The sequence below is a fragment of the Alligator mississippiensis genome, chromosome 1, assembly GCF_030867095.1.
Source record: "Alligator mississippiensis isolate rAllMis1 chromosome 1, rAllMis1, whole genome shotgun sequence".
Taxonomy (NCBI): domain Eukaryota; kingdom Metazoa; phylum Chordata; order Crocodylia; family Alligatoridae; genus Alligator; species Alligator mississippiensis.
Window position 1 is genome coordinate 241857676 of NC_081824.1, and position 19651 is coordinate 241877326.

General features: G+C 46.8%; 1 protein-coding gene across 5 annotated transcripts in view; it reads right to left on the bottom strand.

Annotated features, from left to right (window-relative positions):
- Nucleotides 1-1408: 1408 nt before the first annotated feature.
- Nucleotides 1409-19651, bottom strand: part of LOC102568024 (cullin-9) — an 80494-nt gene continuing 62251 nt past the window's right edge. For all 5 annotated transcript variants that reach the window (XM_059720351.1, XM_059720352.1, XM_059720353.1 and 2 more), the window contains 7 exons: nt 13591-13684; nt 12568-12642; nt 11861-11971; nt 5893-6010; nt 5290-5423; nt 4945-5036; nt 1409-2829 (listed from right to left, as the gene is read on the bottom strand). In XM_059720351.1, coding sequence (XP_059576334.1) covers nt 2610-2829; nt 4945-5036; nt 5290-5423; nt 5893-6010; nt 11861-11971; nt 12568-12642; nt 13591-13684 — 844 coding nt within the window. In that variant the 3' untranslated portion in view covers nt 1409-2609. The remainder of the gene's footprint in view (nt 2830-4944; nt 5037-5289; nt 5424-5892; nt 6011-11860; nt 11972-12567; nt 12643-13590; nt 13685-19651) is intronic.

Here is a 19651-nt window from a genome sequence, read left to right on the forward strand (position 1 = left end):
TCCCTGTAAAACCTATAGCATTCCACATTGGGTTTCCTATACTACTTCTGCTGAAACATCAAGTAAGGATCACAGGAAAGTGGGCTAAAAGAGACCTCTAGTTCAGCCCCCTGCTCAAGGCAGGATTGCCCCTTACCAGATCATCCCTGTGTCTAACTTGTGCTTGAAAATTTCCAGGGATGGGATTCTACAACTTGTCTAGGTAACCTGTTCCAATGCTTGACTATCCTCAGAGGCAGAAAGTTCCTCCCAATCTCCAACCTCCATTTTCTCTCTGCTGTTTGAGACCATTGCTTCTCATTCTGTCCCTTGCAGTCACAGAAAAGTCTGTCCCCATCTTTTTTATAATTACTCTCCAGGTATTTGAAGACTGTTATCAAATCCCCCCTGTCTTCTGTTCTCCAGACTAAATAACCCTAGTTCTTTCATTTTTGCTGCTCTCCACTGGACTCTACAATCAGTCTACATTTTTCTTGAAGTCCAGGGCCCAAAAAAAACACACTACTCCAGGTAAGTCCTCACCAGTACTGAATAAATGAGAAGAATCACTGTCCTTGATTTGCAAGAGAGTGCTGTTGGCTTCTTTTGCAACAAAAGCATACTGTTTGCTCGTATTAAGCTTACGGTCCACTGCAACTCCCAGGTCCTTCTCTGCAGTACTGCAGCCTAGCAGTCATTCCTCAGTCTGTATTTGTGCATGGAATTATTCCATCCCAAGTGCAGGACCTTGCATGTGTCCTTGTTGGATTTTAGCTGATTGATTTCAGACCACAGATTAGCCAGGTCATTCATAGCCTTGTAATTTTCCATGGCTGGAAAAGGTGATTCTGACAGAAAACTCATCTAAGGAGGAAGACAAGCATGCTAGGTGGCAGCCCCATCACTAGCCTTGTATTCAAATGGTCATTCTGGGAACGTCTGCTTTAATTAGCAGGTGCCCCTGCCCATAACTGAGAAAGCTGGTAGCAAACCAATGACCCAAGAAGATAGAGGGAGAGTTAGAGCCATAAGCAAAAAGAACTAGCATATCTAGATTAAGCATATATGTTACACACATCAAGGTGCAGATTCCCACAGGAAGTTAGAAGGTATCTCTTTCCTAAAAAGGCCAGTGAGGATAGAGAGAGAGATTCTGATCCTGTATGTCCCAACACAGGAAAACACTGGTAGTATCACTGCAGAGTGGGCACATAAGGCAAGACTGGACATCAGAAGATTTGGGTTTCTCCTAAGCTCTGCAACTCACTCTGGATGACACTGGCCAAATAACTGTCTTGTGGCACAACGTGGCACCTTTGGAGTGTGCTAGTGAAATAGCAGATTTTTTTTTTTTAATTAATGTGCACAGAGATCTCTGGAGCCTGCAGCCACCCACATCTCTCCCAAATGATGGCATGGAGGCCAGTACTAAAAGAAAAACATTTTTAATAAACAGATATTGTATCATCACCATCTTTCATGAATTTTCCTTTACAGAAAGATAAAGCATAATCTATGAACAATAACAGCTTCTGCATATATATTATATAATACAATATATACATTAACCCTGCAAACCCATGCTGGCTCTGGACAGGGTCCTATTTCATGGGAGAAAAGGCAACAACCCCAACAGCAATGAACAAAATGTAGTTACAGAAAGCTTGCCCCTCTGTGAAGGAAACAGACAAAGCCATGTCCATTCAGAGTACGGGGTGCGGGGTTGGGGATGTGGGGGGAGGGGCAGGGGGCACCTACAGCCAATGGGCAGTTTTGGAGGGGATATTTTGGGTCAAATTTAGACATTTGGTTTGAGAATCATCTCTGGAAACCATCTGTTCTTTACATTGTTTTGTCACTCAGGCTACCAGGCAATGCACCACAGATGTCTTCATCTCACCTGCCTGTGCTGGGAGCCCCTAACACCAGTCTGCACTGCATTTCAGTGTAATGGGAGGAAGAACTTCAGACTTGGGATGCATTTTCAACAACTCTGCTAGAAAGAAGACTGCACCAAAGGATGGGGGAAGCAGGATGGACCCTTAGGAAACACTGTACCCATGACAACCCACTTGCTGCTACTACTGAGCAGTTACTGAGTTGGGTAGAAAACCTAGAAGCTAAGAACTGATAAACCCAGTGCAGCACCATCCCTGCCTGGGCCTAGACTACAGGAACAGGGCAGGTGGGAACAGACTGCCACAGGGAAGGCGACAGGTGTTCTGTACAAGGTACTTTTCTTGCACAATGGCCCACTGGGCCTCTCCATCCTCCAAGGAGTCTTAAATGAAAAACTACGGCTTGTCTAGGCTGCTCTGCTGAAATGCTCTGATACCTCCTTGATGCCTCAAAAACAGCAGTAAAGGTAGTGGTGAACCCCTTCTTGCCGGAGTGGGTAAGGTCCATGTGGCTTCTGTGCTCAAGAAGCATGGCCAAACAGGAGTCACTGAGCAACCAATCCAGAAAGAAAACCTCTGTACTGTCAACTAACAGACCCTGCCCATCTTTAGGACACTAATGGGACTTGAGTCAAAGCAAGGGGTTAGGGGAGGGTGTCAGAGCTGGCTGGGCAGTGGTGAAATATGGTGTCACTTTAGTTTAGCTCAGCTTTGGGGTATGGGCACCCAGTTCTAGTCGAATCCTTCATCATCATCATCATCATCATCAAAGAAGGAATCACGCTCTAGATTTTCCGACTCATCATCATCATAGGTAAAATTGTCATCATCGAGGTCTTCGTCATCATATTCTTCATGCCACTCAGGGACATATTCCTCATCTTCATCCTCATCCTCTTCTTTGCCCCCCTCATCTGTGTCTGGGGAGTCAGAGGCCCCATCAAATTTTAGCCTGTGCAGAAGCAGTAAAAAGTCAGCATGAACAAGTGTTTCCTGCCCTGAAATCTCAGCCAGGCAGGCCAGTCAAGACAAAGTGGCAGACCTCATAACTTTCCCCTCTGCCTACACAGAGAAGTTACTTCAGATTCCCCAACTAGAGTCAGAGTAGCATCCCTGGCACAAGAAGTGATTGGTCAAAGACCGTAGCAATTTTCCCTCAAAAATGGAGCACTGATGCTAAGGTCCTGACTAAGCTGATTGTGATTGCATATGAGGGAAAACGCTGCTCCAGTCAGGCACCTATCTCATCTCCCTCTCCAGGAAATCTTTGATCAGGTCACTGATAAATTCACACAGCCTCTATTACTACTGTCTAAAAATGAAGCCTTACCTGCTGTTCCCTGCCTCACACTCCTAACCTAAAACTGAGGCAATGAGGATGTTCTGGGGATATCCCCTGCTGCCACTACTGAGATCCATCTTTACCGTTCTTGAGAGCAGTGGCAAGAAGCATCCCCAGGGCACCCTCCCTGCCTCACTTCTAGGTTTGCAGTGTATGGGACAGGTGGCAATTTGGCAGGCCCTATTTTTTTTGGCAGCACCCTGGAGGCAGCATAGTCCTACCTCAAGTCATTTACTCTGATGCTGTGGTTCTGGAAATATTTAAAGCCCAGGCCTCCTGGAAAAGGACTGAAACCTTGCCTTAGGAGAAGTATGGAAAGGCTCACTTTTGTTGGCTTTTCCTTCCGTCACAGACATTAGATCCCACTAGCCAAAAGCTCAGCTTGGTTTTACGAAGGCTCACAGGACAGTAGGTAGAAACAGCAATTGGTCAGAATGGCTTAAATCTCAGGGCAGTATCTCAGCTGACAGTAACCAGTAACAACCACTTCAGTGGAAAGGTGTAAGCAGTCACAGATATGGCACTCTGCTAACTCCATTCCATGGCTTTTTAATCCCTAGCAGTTACCCCTGAAGGATGCAGCTTAATATCTCTCCAGAATACACACTGCCATAAATTACTATATCTAAGGATATTGCTAGCTCAGTTTTCCAAACTTTTGGAGCCTGATGCACACTTTTTTCTGGATTAAAACGGGCAGCACACTTCACTTTTATACCTAAAAAGGTGTGCATGTGTGTGTTTGAATGCATAACATTTCCCCAAAACAAAACATAGGTCATTTCCCTGCCAGAGGGAATCATACCAGGGCTGAGCTGTACCGTTAAAAAAAATAACTCCGTAACTGCCAAATTTTGTGGCACCCCAGCTGAAGATCACTGTGACAGATCTAATTTAGAAAAGATAGGGAGCTAGCTGGTATCACTTAAGAACAGAATGGGCAGGACCTCCCCTCCTGTGCCTTGTTCCTTTACACTGTCTACCCCCTCCCAACCCTGGTTTGTACTTCACAGGGGGAAAGGGCAGCCCCTGCTGCTGAGGCTGACGCAGCAGGGTCTTACACGCTGGCAACCACCCCCACAGCACCTCCTGCCAGCTCCAGAAACATTGCAGGAGTGGAGAGAACAAGCCAAGTTGCTCTTCAAACCATTCATTATATTATACACTTATAACTCTTCTTTGTCTCTTTCCTAGGATAAAGTTCTTGGTGTTTCCAATCTCCCTTTACTTGAGTTTCCAAGGCTCTTCAGCATCTTCATTGCTGATGTGATATGAACATCCTCTAGCTCTCTAATATCACCAACATTTGGGATGCAGAGTGACCAATACTGAAAAATGATATGACATTTCTGGATTATTCTCCATCTCATTTTTAAGGATTCAAACCCTTTGTTTTCTTTGAAATCACAGCTGCTCAGAGTGCAAAGGTTCCACTGACGAAGGGTGTATGTGCCTGATAGCTTGCAAAGAACTTTTTTCCAACTATTTAGTTCATCTGATACCAGATATCACATCTACCCAAAGAATCTTGCCTGCCAAGGTTCCATTGAGATGCTTATGGTGACACCGAAGTCACTCTCCCAAGTTGATACAGTTAAATCAAACCCAGTATGGTATAGGAATAGCTAATGTCACTAACCCTTCTATATCTCACATAACAGAAACTCCAGCACCCTAACTCCCCACCCCACACCTTTCCACTTCACACAATAGAAAGAAACTCACTCTTTATAAGCAGGTGCCACATTAGGCACATTTGACAACTTCACTTCCCTCTGATCAGAACCTGGCTGGGCCTGGAACCCCACACGGAAATCCTGTCAGGGTAGAAGAGAAGTCAGAGAAGCAGAGATGCAGGTGGGACTAAGGGTATAAGAAGCCCGTGTGTTACCTTCTGACCTGCTGTCAATTCCCCCTCACATATGTAATGTGTGGCACAGCTGAGAGGTTCACAGCCTGTGACTATAATAATTAGCTCCCTTCCTGTGCCCCACCCTCAACCTCCATTACATCCTTAAACTGAAATTATGTCAAAGGCAGGACAGGCCTTTGATAAAAAGTAGAGGTTACCTGAGTAGAGTGTTGCAGAATTGCTAAAAGCCTTTCCTGGATCCTGCGCACCAGCTCCAGACCAGTGTTGAAATGTTCTGCTTTGAGCAGCTGAACACAGGAGGCCAGATCTTGGCACTGCAGCAGGGTCTCCTCTGGAACACAACGTAAGCCAGAGTGACAAAGTTTCAAGGGAAACAGGCTGGAGACTCCTCCACAGAAGCTGGACAGAGTGCCAATCAAATCTACTGTCCCAACCCACCAAGCCACAGACGCAATGCCTTAGCAAGCTATGTGGCTTATGTACCCGTTTTCTTATGCTGAAAGTCAGAGGAAGAGGAGGAATGATGAAGACTTCCTTTTTCTAATGTCATAGCTTGCCTGCAACCAGATTATCTTTCGATAGGATCCAACCTGGTCACGCAAGCTATGCAGTCAGTCAGGCCAAGTCAATCCTTGGTTGAGATCAACAAAATAAAAAGCTGGTGCTGGTGAACAGCTGGGCACTCTTCCCTTAATAGATAGATGCAACCCTTCTGCCCAGGCAGCCATAGCTTTCTTTACACCATCCTGGGACAGTAGCCACCATCATAAAGCAAACACTGGCTCAGTAACACTTCTCACCCAAAAGGATTTGTAAAGCATTAGTGTGTAGCTCCAGGTTCTCAGTCTGCTGTTCCATTATATCCAGCTTCTCAGTGTCCTGGTTATAGTAGCTGTAAACACAGGAATAGGCCAACACCTGGAACAGCACAGATCACATTATCAACTTCTTCCTGGGCCAGCTCCAAAACAATCAGAAGAACCCTGACCTGGGAATCCATGCAGTGGAAAGGCAAGTAGCACCAGAACAAAGGCAAAGACTCACAAGTCTGTTAGGATTTAACCAGCCACAACATTTACAATTTAGACCTGTAATCAGGAGATCATCATGCCAGCTGGTCTTTCAACTGGTGGCATAAATGGACGGGGCATGTATACACATAAACATACATGAATAGGAGGCCACTAGCCAGAGAACCAAACAAGCAGTGACCATGTATATGTTCTGCGCGACTGTTGGATGCAGTAATAATTAGCTTAAGGGGAGTGTAAAGAGGATCTAGCCTGGCAGCAGGTGGCATCCACCTAACAAAGAGGGGAAAGACTTTTTTTTTTAATTTTTTTTTACACACTTGCTATTATAATGAGGAGGTCTTCATAAAACTAGGTTTGCCGTGGGGTGCAGACAAGAGCCCAGAGATAAGTAAAGAGCCAGGGACCTAGATAAAAACCTAGTAGGGAGAAGCAATAATGGAAGCAATGTTTTATGGGAGAAGATAGGACTACCATTCAGATATCTGACATGTTTATATACTGGTGTGAGAAGCATGGGGAATAAACAGGAAGAATAGGAGGTCCTAGTACAATCATGGAATTCTGATGTTTTGTGATTAACTGGGATTATGGAGATGTGGTTGGATAGTTCACATGAATAAAGTACTGTCATGGATAGCTGTAATGTGTTAAGGAAGGACAGGCAGGGAAAAAAGGAGAAGGTATTGCCCCATACCTAGAGGAGATGTATGGTATTCTGAGATCTGGTATGAAAAGGAAAGCCAGAGGGGGAAAACAGTAGGGGAAATGTCATGGTGGGTCTGTTGTAGGCTACTAAACCAGAAGGCAGAGGTGAATGAAGCCTTCTTTAAACAACTGACAGAAGTTTCCAAACCATAGGAACTGGTGCTCAGGGTGGGGGTAAGGGGCTTTAATTACTGAAATAATTGATGGTAGGGAAACACAGCAGTGCACAGGTTGTCCAGCAGATTCTTAGAGTGTGTTGAGTTTGGTACAGGTGGTAGAGAGGCCAGCAAAGGGGGAAGTTCTTTTCGACCTGCTGCTCACAAACAGGAAGGAATTGATTCAGAATGTGAAGGTGAAGGATACTCTGGGTGACAGTCAAGGTCATAAGGGGAAAAAGGAGATCAGCAGAATATAGACAATGGACTTCAAAAAAGCAGACTTTAGCAAACTCAGGCAACTGGTGGCCAGGATCCCGTGAAGCAAGTCTGAGGGGAAAAGGAGTCCAGAAGAGCCGGCTTTACTTTAAGGAGGCCATATTATGGGTGCAAGAGCAAACTATCCCAAAGTGATGGAAAATAGGAAGTGCAAGAGGAGACTCACCTGGCTAGACAGCAATCTCTTCAATGAGTTGAAACTCAAAAAAGGAAGCCTACAAAAAGTGAAAACTTAGTCACAGTACTAGAGAAGAATATAAGAGTACTGCACAGGCATGCAGGGAGAAACTTAAAAAGACCACAGCATAATTTGAGATGCAAATGGCAAAGGACATAATGGTAATAAAAGGAGATTCTACAAGTATGTCAAAAGTAAGAGAAAGACCAAAGAAACCATAGTTTCATTACAGAAGGCAATCTAGTTACTGTATTAACCAGAATCCAGGACAACTCCATTCAAAATGATTCCATTAGGTTCTGTACACGGAAAATTTATAAATCTGTTACAGTTTTCCCATGTACAAAATCTAATTATTGGAGGGCTATCTTAATTTGTCCCCCCACCACTGCAGAGTGAAAGTAGTGGCAGGGGTGGGGGTCAGGGAAGTCAAGTAGCCTGATTTCTGACCTTTAATCCCCCCATACCTTCCTCTCTCCCATTTGTCTCTTCCCACTTGCTCCCCCTGCTACTAGCCCCAACCATGCTGCCTGCCCCACCTGTCCCTGGCCTCTCCCATGCCTGTACCACTTAGCCCCTGCCCCCCACTGACTGCCTCTCCCCCACACCAAACAACCCTCGGCCATCCCCCTGCCCCCTACTTACCCCCAGCTCTAGCTGGGCTCCAGCCCCACTCCAGCCTATGGCACAGACCATATGGCTACTCTAGTCCCAGCTCAGCCAATATAGCAACTATTGTGGTGGTAACAACTCCAGCTAGGCTCTGGAGCTGCTACCAGGCCAGGATGGGGTTGGAGCAACCATATGCTCTATGCCCCAGGCTGAAGAGAGCCCAGAGCCCTGCTGAACCTGGAGGATAAGCAGCAGCTACACAGGGGTAGGCAGTAGAGTAGAAGCTGCAGAGGGATGATGGGGGAAGAAGGCGGGGGGGAGGAGATGGGACAGGACCAGAGGCTATGACAGGATGGGGGGCAGGGGGCAGCAGCTGCAGCTCCAAACCCAATCCTGGGTTCAGCCCCAAGTTGGAGCCGCAGCAGCCACCTGGCCCCCTGCTGCCTTGTATTCAAATCTAAGATGAGGGGTTCTTTCCCTCATATTCAAATGTGGGAAGAAACCTTGTCTTAAATTCAAGTAAATATGTATGTATATGTAGTATGAATAATGCAGAGAAGGCTGAAGTATTTAATACCTTTTTAATTCAGCCTTCTTGAATGAAAAGTCAGCTATCGGATGATGAACAGTTGGCAGCAAAGATCAGAAAGGAAACAAACAGCTTAGAATAGCAGTTTAAGAATTACTTAGAGAAGCTAGATGCTTTCAAGTCAGCAAGGCCAGATGGAATATACCCTAGAGCACTGAAGGAACTGGCTGAGGGAATTTCAGAGCCATTGGCTATCCCCTTTGAGAACTCTGGAGGGTTCCATTAACTGAAAAGGGGCAACTATAGTGCCCATCTTTAAGGAAAAGAAGAAGGAAGATTTGGGGAACTACAGACCAGCCAGCCTGATCTTGATACCTGGAATGATCATGGAGCAAGTCTTCAAGGAGTCCACTGTGAAGCATCTAGAGAATTGGGCAGTCAGGAACAGAAAGCATGAATTCACTAAGAGCAAAACATGGCTGACCAACATGATTCTCTTCTATGATAAGGTGATAGGCTCTGTGGACTGTGGGGGGAAGGGTAGGGAGAAGAGGTGGATGACCTTGACTTAAGCCATACTAAAGACACTTTCTCCCAAGACAGTCTCATTAACAACGGAAATCCAGACTAGACAACGTACTATAAGGTGGATACATAACTGGCTGCATCATTGTGCTCAATGAGTGGTTATCATGGGCTCTATGTGTAGTTGCGAGGATATATCAACTGGGGTTCCCCAGGGATCTGTCCTGGGTCCGGTGTTTAACATCTTCAGTAATGATTTGTACAATGGGAATGAGTGCACGCTTTGCAAATCTGAAGATGACACCAAATTGGGCAGAGTTCCAGGCACTCTGGAAGGTAGGGCTAGGATCCAGAATGACTCAAACGGACTGGAGAAATAGCTGCAATCAATGAGATGAGGTTCAACAAGGATAAGTGCAAAGTCCTGCACTTGGGACAGAATAACTGTGGGCAAAAATACAGACTGGGGAATGATTGCCTAAGCTGCAGTACTGCAGAGAAGGACCTGTGGATTACAACAGATCATAAACTGAATATGAGCCAACAGTACGCTCTTGCTGCAAGAAAAGCCAACAACATATTGAGTTGCATCAACAGGAGTGTCTCTTGCAAATCAAAAGAAGTGATTTTTTCTGCTCTGTTTGGCACTGGTGAGGCCTCACCTGGAGTACTGTGTCCTGTTTTGGGCCCTGAACTACAAGATATGGACAGATTAGAAAAAGTACAGCAGACAGCAACAAAATGATTAGCATTGAGAAGCATGATTTACAAGGAAAAGATGAAACAACTAGTATTACTAATCTGAAGAAGTGAAGACTATGGGAGGATTTGATAAAAGTCTTCATCCTCTTTATAATCTTCCTTCAAGTATCTGGAAATAGAACATGCTGTGTGGCTGCAGTGGGCAGGACTGGGAGTAATGGCATAGAAAATGCAGCAGAGGAAATTTAGGTTGCAGATTAGGAAGAACAGGCTATCAAGAAAAGTTGTGGAATCTCCATCCCTGGAAATGTTTCAAAAGTGGATTAGACAGACACTTGGCAGAATGGTTTAGTCAGGGATGATTCTGCCTTGAAAAGGGGGCTCAACTAGATGACCTTATGAGGTCCCTTTCCTGCCCTTCTTTCCTGTGACCCTAAACAGGAAGTGGTAAAAGAAGCTTCAGAGTTTTATGGAATCTCAGTACAAACAATACAAACAAGTGATGGCATTTTACTAATCTGGAATGGCTCTTCAAATTCTAAAGACATCCAGGTTCAATATTCTTATTTAAGAATGGAGGCCATGAAGACTGAAAGAAAGAAGCCAAGTTCCATGGTAACTACTGGTACCTACAGTGTGGGGAAAGAGCATAGGTACTAGATTAGGAGAGGATGGTGTAAAGCGGTGGTGTTTAACCTCCAACCCACAAAGCCCCGTCATCCAGTTTGCAGAACTCCCTATAGGCCTGAAAATTTGGTGGCAAAGGATTTGATAACAGCCTTTATCCTCTTTATAATTTTCCTTCAGGTATCTGGAGATAACCTGTTCTCTGTGGCTGGGGAGGGCAGTGGCACTCATCCAGCCCATAGAACCAAAAGGTTGTGCACCACTGGTGTAAGGTTCAAATGGTAGCTGAAGAAATCAGCCCTAAAGGAAACCAAGCCCTAAACAACAAAGGAAAAGCATTTGCCTCTGTAAAGGGCAACCCTTATCGCATTAACCAGAATGGAAGCACTCTCAGCTTTCTGCAAATGATGGCAGATTGCTTTCTTCACTTAAGGGAAATGCCATCAAGAATGCAAGCTGCTTGAATAGATTCTGTTTGAGACCACTGAAGAACAGAGACATTAGTGGGAACATACTACTCTGCAGAGGCCCAAGTGGTAACTCTTGCAGAAATCTTAACATTTTCCAGTCCTCCTGATTAAATTGTAACATCAGGCAAGCAAGTTTATGAGTTGGTCTCTACAGCTTTTGTGAAAATTTCTTATTTAAGCCTGTGGACACTTCCCAAGTCCAGACAGTGTTTCCAGAAGTCAGAGGTTATTTGGTCACTGGGGTAAACCTGGAACCAGAGCTGGACACGGCCGTCTGGCTCATCCCCTGGCTGACCTCTGGGACAGGAGGCCCAAGTTCACCGCCCAGGTGTCCACCTTTCCCCTCTCCTCAGTCAGGGAAAGCGTTCAGATTTGTCCCCTGGGTGCCTCACAGTAGTCAGCAGGTGGCGATGACCCTCTCTGTTGATACTTGCTCAAGATTTGCATCTTTAGTTCAGACTTCAGAAATTGTGGAAAAGAATTAATAAGGAAAAATCATAGGCTGAACAGCAAGCAAAACTTCCTGACAACATGGTGCATTAGCCCTCAGAAAGGTCTCTGAAAGTTAGCTTGAAAGTGAATAAACTATTAGGCACACCATGGGATAAGCTAGGTAATAAAATGTGTTTCTTAACTCCAATTTCTGTGGTACAATTCAGAATGGAGACAGTGCATGGACTAAGGCTCAGGGTACTGACAGGAACTTGGGAGACCAGGGTTCTAGCCCCTGGTCTGCTGGATAACCCTGAACAAGTTCTTGTCAACAATCTGCCCCTATTCCCCCTACAGTCCTTTGTCCTTCTTGTCTACCTAAGAGTGCAAAGTGTTTGGGGTTAGAACTGAACCTTGCTTAGTCCACGCGTGATGCCCACTGCAATCCAAGTTGGGGGCCACTAAGTGTTACTGTGCTACCAGTAAGTAATGGATCAGTGTCCACTCCTCCTGCACTTACCTTCCGTGCTTGTTCCAAGACTTTACAGGCATCAACAACAAAGGTCAAGGTTCTAATCTGTGGCACCCCACGGATGGCAGACACCCTGTTTCTCAGGGTCATGGCAAATTCCTGCAATCACCATAAGAAAAAAAGTCAACTTCCAGTTTTCCCTTCCATTGGCTTGTGGATCTCTTTTCTTCCCACAAGGGATGAGCTCTCTTCTCAAGCAAGAACTGATATTAAAGCCTCACGGACTCATTGCCCTTATTCCTTTTCTGACAGAAATATCCCTAGTGCAGAAATCCTTTTGGATGAGAACACCAAGGTTCCAGTTATATTACCCTCTCCATTAAGCTCCAGCAGTATCCAGTGACCTGTATCCAGTTCTATAGGATTTTGAAGAACCCAGCATAAAGACCCAAAATTCTTAGTGGACTGGGACCCCACTCGTTCTCCACAATCCTCCCCATCACAATGGGTCAATTCTACAAGCTCCTACTGTGTGCAGCTTCCACAGTCACCAGAAAGAGGCGTACCAAGAAAGAGGATCAGCAAATGCCAAGACAAGGGTAGCGTGAGACAGGTCTACAGTACAAATCTACAGCCCAGTTCTCTGCATCAGCCACAGCAGATTCTAGGCAAGACAAAAATCCCTCATCACAGGCACCAGGGCTTAGGGAGATAGGTAGGACCTGCATTCAAATGATGAGGGGAGGAGCCTTTACCCTCGCTTGGTGCTGAAAAGTACATCTCTCGTTGTAATCCTGGAAACGCTTCTCTTGCCGAGCTGCTTTGCTCACCTGAGAGGAAAGTAAAAAGTTACTGAGAGCAGCACATAACGCAAACCAGTTGAAATGTTGTTTAAACCCGAAGCAGACAGACATACAAGCCTGTTCAACTGGTTGAAAGCTGCCTGGCACAGTTTGAAAGTGTACCTGAAAAAACAGTTATTTTGAGCTGGTTCACTGTGAACACTGATTCAGTGTTACACGTGGACACCAAGTACTCCATGGCATGGATCTGGTCAGGCATCCCATGCTGTTCTGCTACAAAGCCAGATGCTTTCTACCCCCTTTCTTTTCCTTTTGTTGGCACTTTTTTTTTAAATCAGTGGGCATCCCCATTTTGCTTGCTCAATAAAAGCTATCCTTCTAATAAGCAGCTATGCATTCACTTCCTATTTGACTGCTTCCCCCTCACCATGCCCCCTCAGTCGGTGGAAATCCAGAAGCATGGGGTCAAGCACCCCTCCCAAAAGTCAGGCAGACACACTGCAGATTTCAGGCCATTTAAGTTTACTGAACTCAAGCTGATGAAGGAGAAGGGAAAGTAGAAAAGTGCAAACAGCCCCAGCTACTGGTCATTCATTCCCTGGAATCCCAAAGCATGGGTACAAGCACTACCCTCAGCTCTCACCCACTGACAGACAGGCTGGGCTGGGTGTTGCCTCCCACTGCCAGGTGTTGAAGCCACAGCACTTCACACAATTGTGAACCAGCCCCCAATCAGTGATGTCTGGGACCAGTTCAGTTGTTAGATGTGTCTACATTCTTAGTGTGTGTAGAGCAGAGATGGTCACAACAGGTACAGCCTAAAACCACCACTGCCAGACTGATGCACACAGCAAGATTACAGCAAAGCCAAGCAAGAAAGCAGAACCAGGGAGTCCCCAGGGTTCTCCCTCTTCCTCTGTGAGGTGCCATGTGTGTCCTAAGCACATAACAGCTGGAAGAAGAGCAAATACTCACCATAGCAGAGCAGTTATAGTAATCCTTATGTGTCGGCTTCCAAGGCTTAAGGCAACGCCAACAAAATCCATGGTTACATTTGGCACAAGTCATACTGCACAAGAGTAAAACAAAAGAGCAAAGTTAGTCGAGTGCAGCTGACCAACAGTTCCAAACTCTTCAGCTACTCCCATGGGACTGGAATACAAAAAAGGACTGTGCTAAATCTGACGTGTTCATTGATGTGACCTTCTAGACACACCCTATTACATTTACTCTGTTAGAATATCACTGAGAGGCACCAGGGAAGGTGGCAGGTGGGAGGGGCATAGTGTTGCACAATATACAAAACCAAAGACACACCGTGTCACGAAGAGCTGGCAGTTTAGATTTAAAAAAGACAGGAACACATTGAATGAATGTGTGGAGTGGAGGGAAAGAAAGACAAGAAACAGAAACATTCAGTTGTCAGCTGAGCTTACAAGGGCCTATGATCATCACAACGGTTTGCTGTTGCATGTAACGTGATTAACTTTTGAACACTGTATCCATGCCCAACATTTTTCAGGGATTTTACATGAAGCGTGTCCAATTTCTGAGTTCATTTGCTCCCCTCTTCCCCCCCCCCACACCTCTCCCCGCCGCCCACCCCAGGCAGTCCAGTCACTTTGCATTGTGTCACACGCTCCCCTCCCCCCACAACCCTGCAACCACTGCACTGCATGTACTGGCATGGCCCCCCTTGGGGTAGGGGCAGACAGTGGAAGCAGGAGGAAGGGGGAGCCCAGAGACTCAAGTGGGAGCAGCTGGAAAATAACAGAGGCAGTTTAACTCCTCAGGTACCAGATGAGGTCTGCGGGCCACCAGTCAGATAGCCCTGTTCTAGATTTAAGTGAGAACACACTTATGGCTTTGGTGACAGCTGGCAAACCAGATGAGAGAAAGTGGAGGAGACAGCAACTCGGACTGTGCAAAATGTTACCAGGTTTTTTGTTTCAATGCTGTTTCGACTCGTTTCAAGCTCAAAACAGCGAAATCGAAATGAAATGAAAGACTTCAAAACAGCCTCGAAATGAAATGAGAGCAGTCGAAACATTTCGGAAGTTTCAAAATGTTTCTAGTTTTGAAGCTAGGCTTGGTTGCAGGGAAACAAACTAAGGAGAGCGAGGGGGCAGAGGGGGGGAAGGACTGGTCGCATATTGACTGTGTCGCTGGCCAGTGACTGTGATCCTTCCCTGAGATCCCTTCCAATCCCAGTGCTCTGGGGGAGGGACAGAAAAACAGCTGCGCCTTAGCGCACACAGTCACACATCACGAGTTTTGCTTGTCAGCAGTTTGAGGTGCAGTTTCCCAGAAACCCCTGCACCTATCTCCTTCAAACTTGGCAAGCTTCATGCCCTCAGAAAGGGCTACCATCCCTGCTGTTTTCATCCAACTCTGTTCAGAAATGACAAAGTTATAGGCAGTTTCGTGCTTCCCCATTATAGCCTATGGGCAAAACGTCAAAACAGCCTCAAAACAGTTTCAATGAAATGAAATGGAACAGCGCTTCGAAACTAAACAAAACCGTCCCGCCAAAACGCCAAAACGAAAGTCGAAACAAAACGGTGCCGTTTCACATGACCCTAACAGCAACCCAACATCTGGTTAGGGGAGCCATCAGCTTCAATCAGGTCTGAATTGCCTGCAGACAAGAGAACTGGTTGCTGACAGCCATTAATACCTTGCTGTGTAAGCACACTTTGTATTCACACTGTGTTGAATTCAGAGTGTTAACATCTTAAGTGACTTACCTCCCAGACAGACCATTATATCAAGGGGTAAGGGAGGAATGGGACATTTCAGATATCTAAATGGTAGTTCTATCTTCTCCCACAGAAGATTGCTTCCACTATTGCTTCTCCCTACTAAGTTTTTATCGAAGTCCCTGGCTCTTTACTTATCTCTGGGTTTTTGGCACAGAGGAAACTAGAAACAATAGCATGAAGGAGGACGGCAACACGAGGGCAGAGCCCCTCACCATGACAGAAAGAGGGCCAACAGGCATAAAGAGCCTTGGACAAAGAAAAGAATGAAAACAATGACAGCTTAGGGGACACAAAGAGCCCATGGTATTGAAGGGAGAATAGAAGACAGAGCCCCCTGCATGAGGGAGTAAGGGAGATGATCAGAGCAGCTGACATGTGCGATATGCTCAGTAGGACTGTGCAAATAGGGAAGTATTAAATTAGGATTCAGCCAATTCAGAGGACAGCAATTCGATTCAGAGATTTGGATCACTGTCCCAAATCAATTCGGCCAAATCAGCTTCAGAAAATTCAGTGCCGATTCAGAGAGATTTGGTGATTCGGACATAAATGGGGAATCACTGAAATATCTATAACTTTGTCATTTTTTTGGCAGATTAGCAGGAAAACAGCAGGGATGGTAGCCCTTCTGAGGGCATGAGGCCTGCCAGGTTTCAGTGAGATAGGTGCAGGGAATCTGCACCTCAAACTGGTCAAAGCAAAACTTGTGACATGCATGACTCTTGTGTTTTAAGGTGCAACGGGATGAAAATTGCAGGGATGGTAGCCCCTGTTCTCACCCTTACAGCTCCACTACAACCCAAAAGCCCATGCCTTGCAGATGGCATCGCAGGCAGCTAAGCTCACCTGGAGCTTCACAACTCCACTGCAACCACCAAGCCTCAGGCCTCTCAAAGATCTTACAGGTCTGGGCTTTCCCCAGCCAAGACTATGTGTGTGTGTGCTGGTTGGAGGTTATAAGGCACCTCTCCGACTCACCTTTCACCAGGGAGGTCCTTGGTCCTGGCATTTCTTGGGGGCTGCTGCGACACCGGCAGTCCTACCACTCCTCCCGACCCTGGCAGGGTGCAATTTTAGGTCATGCCCAGGACCTGGGATCTCCTCCTTCCCTATAGCCCCAGCTCATACCTCCAAGTTTGTCCTAGCATGGGAGCTCAGCAGGGAGATGTTCTTCCCCTGCTGGCTGGTGATGTGTCTGAATGGAGTGCCAGCTCCAGCTCTGAGAGTGGGGCATTAAATGGCTAAAAAAACCCAGAAATAGGTGTGGACAGAGTGAGGAGGGTGGCACTCACTCCATCTGCAGGTAGAGCTTAGGGAATATAGCAGCGGGAAGTTTACCTTCAGGAACACAAGCTGCTCCACCAAACCAGGATCCAAGGAGGCATGGTGGGGTGTCAAAACATCCCCAACAATGCTGAACACCCTCTCGCTTGGAACACTGGTCGGTGGACAGGACGTGTTCTTGGGCAACCGTAGCCAGATCCTGCCACACCTGACTATGGGTTGCCCAATAGGCCAAGGGGTCACAGTCCAGCAGCTAAACATCCTCGGCGAGGTAAGTAGCCACCAAAGTCTTGGCACTACCTGCACAAGGCTGGGGTCTGGTACATCTGGACCCCAACATTGAAGCCATGCCCCAGGCCCACGTAGGCAGCAGCTAGCATGGAGGAGACTGGGTGGTGCTGCGAATGCTGGCACAGGAAAGTGGAACCCCTCTTCCACGTCTCCTCACTTCTGCCCTTCTGCCTCCCTGACTCTGTTCACCAGCATCTCCGTCCAGTGATCGAGGGTTTTTGTACTGCACATGCTCCCCTTCACCCTTGGGTTGCTCATGCCTGCCAGCACATGGACTGTACTGGTGGAAGTAGCCCACTACCTTCCTGCATTGTGAAATCAGGTGGATGGTAGTGATGGCACCATCACTGGCAGCCCTGTCCCCCTTCACAGCATCCCTGACTATGAGATGGAACTTGTGCGCCACACAGTGGATGCCAACGAAGTTGGCATCATGGACCACCTTGACCATATTGGTCCCACTGTCAGTGATCATAAACCCATGGGTGAGCTCACCCTGCCCAATGAGCCACCCCTGCACCATGCGGTTCATGGCAATCTCCCTTGCCATATGGGACTCATTCATCACCTCTGCTTGAAGGAGAGCCCACTGACAGTCTGACTGATTGCACCACTGCCCTGTGAGGGAGAGGTATGCATGATTGCCACCCTGGCTGCTCCAGATATTGGAGGTGAAGTGCAGAGCTACCTGCAGACCTGCCTTGCGCAGTTCCTCCCTCAAGTACTCCCTGCATGCTTCATACAAGGAGGGTACCATCATCCTGCTAACGGTGGTGCATGCAGACACTTGGTAGAATGGGATCCACAAGCACCATGAGCCACCTGAACCCTGGCCCCTCAACTAAGGAGAAGGGCTGGCCATCCAGAGCAAGCATCTCGCCAATGCTCTGGGTGACCTTGCTCACTTTTGGAATGCACCCCACTTTGTCTGCGGCTTTTCCCCACTGCTCCAGGGTGGCCTGCCTCTGCTTCGTGAGAACGGGGACTTTGGAGCAAGAGGGACTTTCCTTTGGGCATGCTCCCACTTGTGCTAGGCTGAGAAGGCACAAGGGCAAGGGGGTGCTGCCTCCTGAGATGAAGCAGCACCGCCGTGGTGAAGTGTTTCACCTCCTTGCCCCAGCTGATGTGCTTTCAGCAGTGCTGGCAGACAGCCTACTTGGAATCATCTACCACCTAAAAATGATCCTACACTACACTACCACCCCTCCCCAGCTTCTGGGATGAGGGTGGGGATCCTGCCTTACCCCCAATCTCAGCAGGCAGAGGCACAACAACAAGAGGAGCTGACTCAGCTGAGCCACTTGCCTACACAATCTCAACTTCCTCCAAGGTGCTTTCCAGAAAAGGAGACCTGGATCTAGGGGAATTTTGAGGGGTGTGGAGAACAAACTCAGATTCCACATCATTCCCCAGAATTTCTTTTGCTAGGACACTCAGGTCCTCTCCCTCCCAGATTCAGGTCCTTCTCTGGTACTGGGACGCTCACACTGGGAGATGAAATTGGGATGGAGGAAACTATCATGCTGGTGTTGGTGGCTATTTCTGGTGTTAGGGGAGGTGGTGCAGGGACAGGTACTGCTCCCACTTCCTTGCTCCCACTGGCAGCAGAAGAGTCGTGGCTGCCAGGAAAGAAGATGTTTAGGGAAGGGGAGGGACTTGCAGCTCTCCCCCTACCCCCTCTCCCTCCCCTGCTAGAATTGGCACCTGCCTTTCCACCATGCTTCGTATTAGTCTTTGCTGTGATGGAAAGTGTGTGTGTGTGTGTGTGTGTGTGTGTGTGTGTGTGTGTGTATGTGTGTGTGGTATGACCTCTATTCTAGAGAAGTGCGTACACACGTGCGCAACAGAGAAGAAGAGATATTAGTTAGTTGCACACACAGAGAGAAGAACAGATATTAATCTGTTCTTCTCTCTGTGTGTGCAACTAACTAATATCTCTTCTCTGTTTACTGTATGTGTGTGAGTGAGTCTGTGTAATGTATATGCTTTCCTGCACAGTGATGGATCACACTGCCAGGGAAAACAGCTTTTTTAAAAAGGCGGGGGGAATTAACAAGAACAAATAAGAGGTTTTTGGGGGAAGAATAAGTTGAAAGAAATGGATTGGATAGGGATAAGTAGAGGGATTCTAGGCAAAATTAATTAGTACACTGTATCCAATCCTTTCCAAGAACAGAAACTAGCAAGAGACTGACTAGGAAACCAAGCTAGTCCAGTAGTACCTTTCAGACACTGATGCTCAGGCAGAAACATCTCACAAAAGGGACAGAAAGGCTGCAGACAGAGGCTTATATGCTGTTTCCACATCCCTCTCCTAGAGCACTGTGATTGGAAGGGGACTCAGGAAAAAATCAGTCACTGGTCAGCTACAGATGTCAGTCTTTCCCCCTCTGCTTCCTCTCCCTCTTCTCAGTTTCTGTTTCCCTGAAAGACTGCCTTCTGAATCTCCAAATATTTTCCAAATTGATTTGGAGGGTTTTTTTTGGTCTCCTGATTCAATTCGGCTTCAGTGATTCAGCCTCCGAATCGAGTCGAATTTTCTCCGAATCAAATTGGCGACTGAAGCTTCGCACACCCCTAATGCTCAGCCCACAGAAGCAATGATGCATGCAACCCCTTTCCTTCTCCAGTATATACTGGCTATGTTCACAATACAAAGGTTTAGGTATATTCAACATCAATGATACAGGTAACTGAAA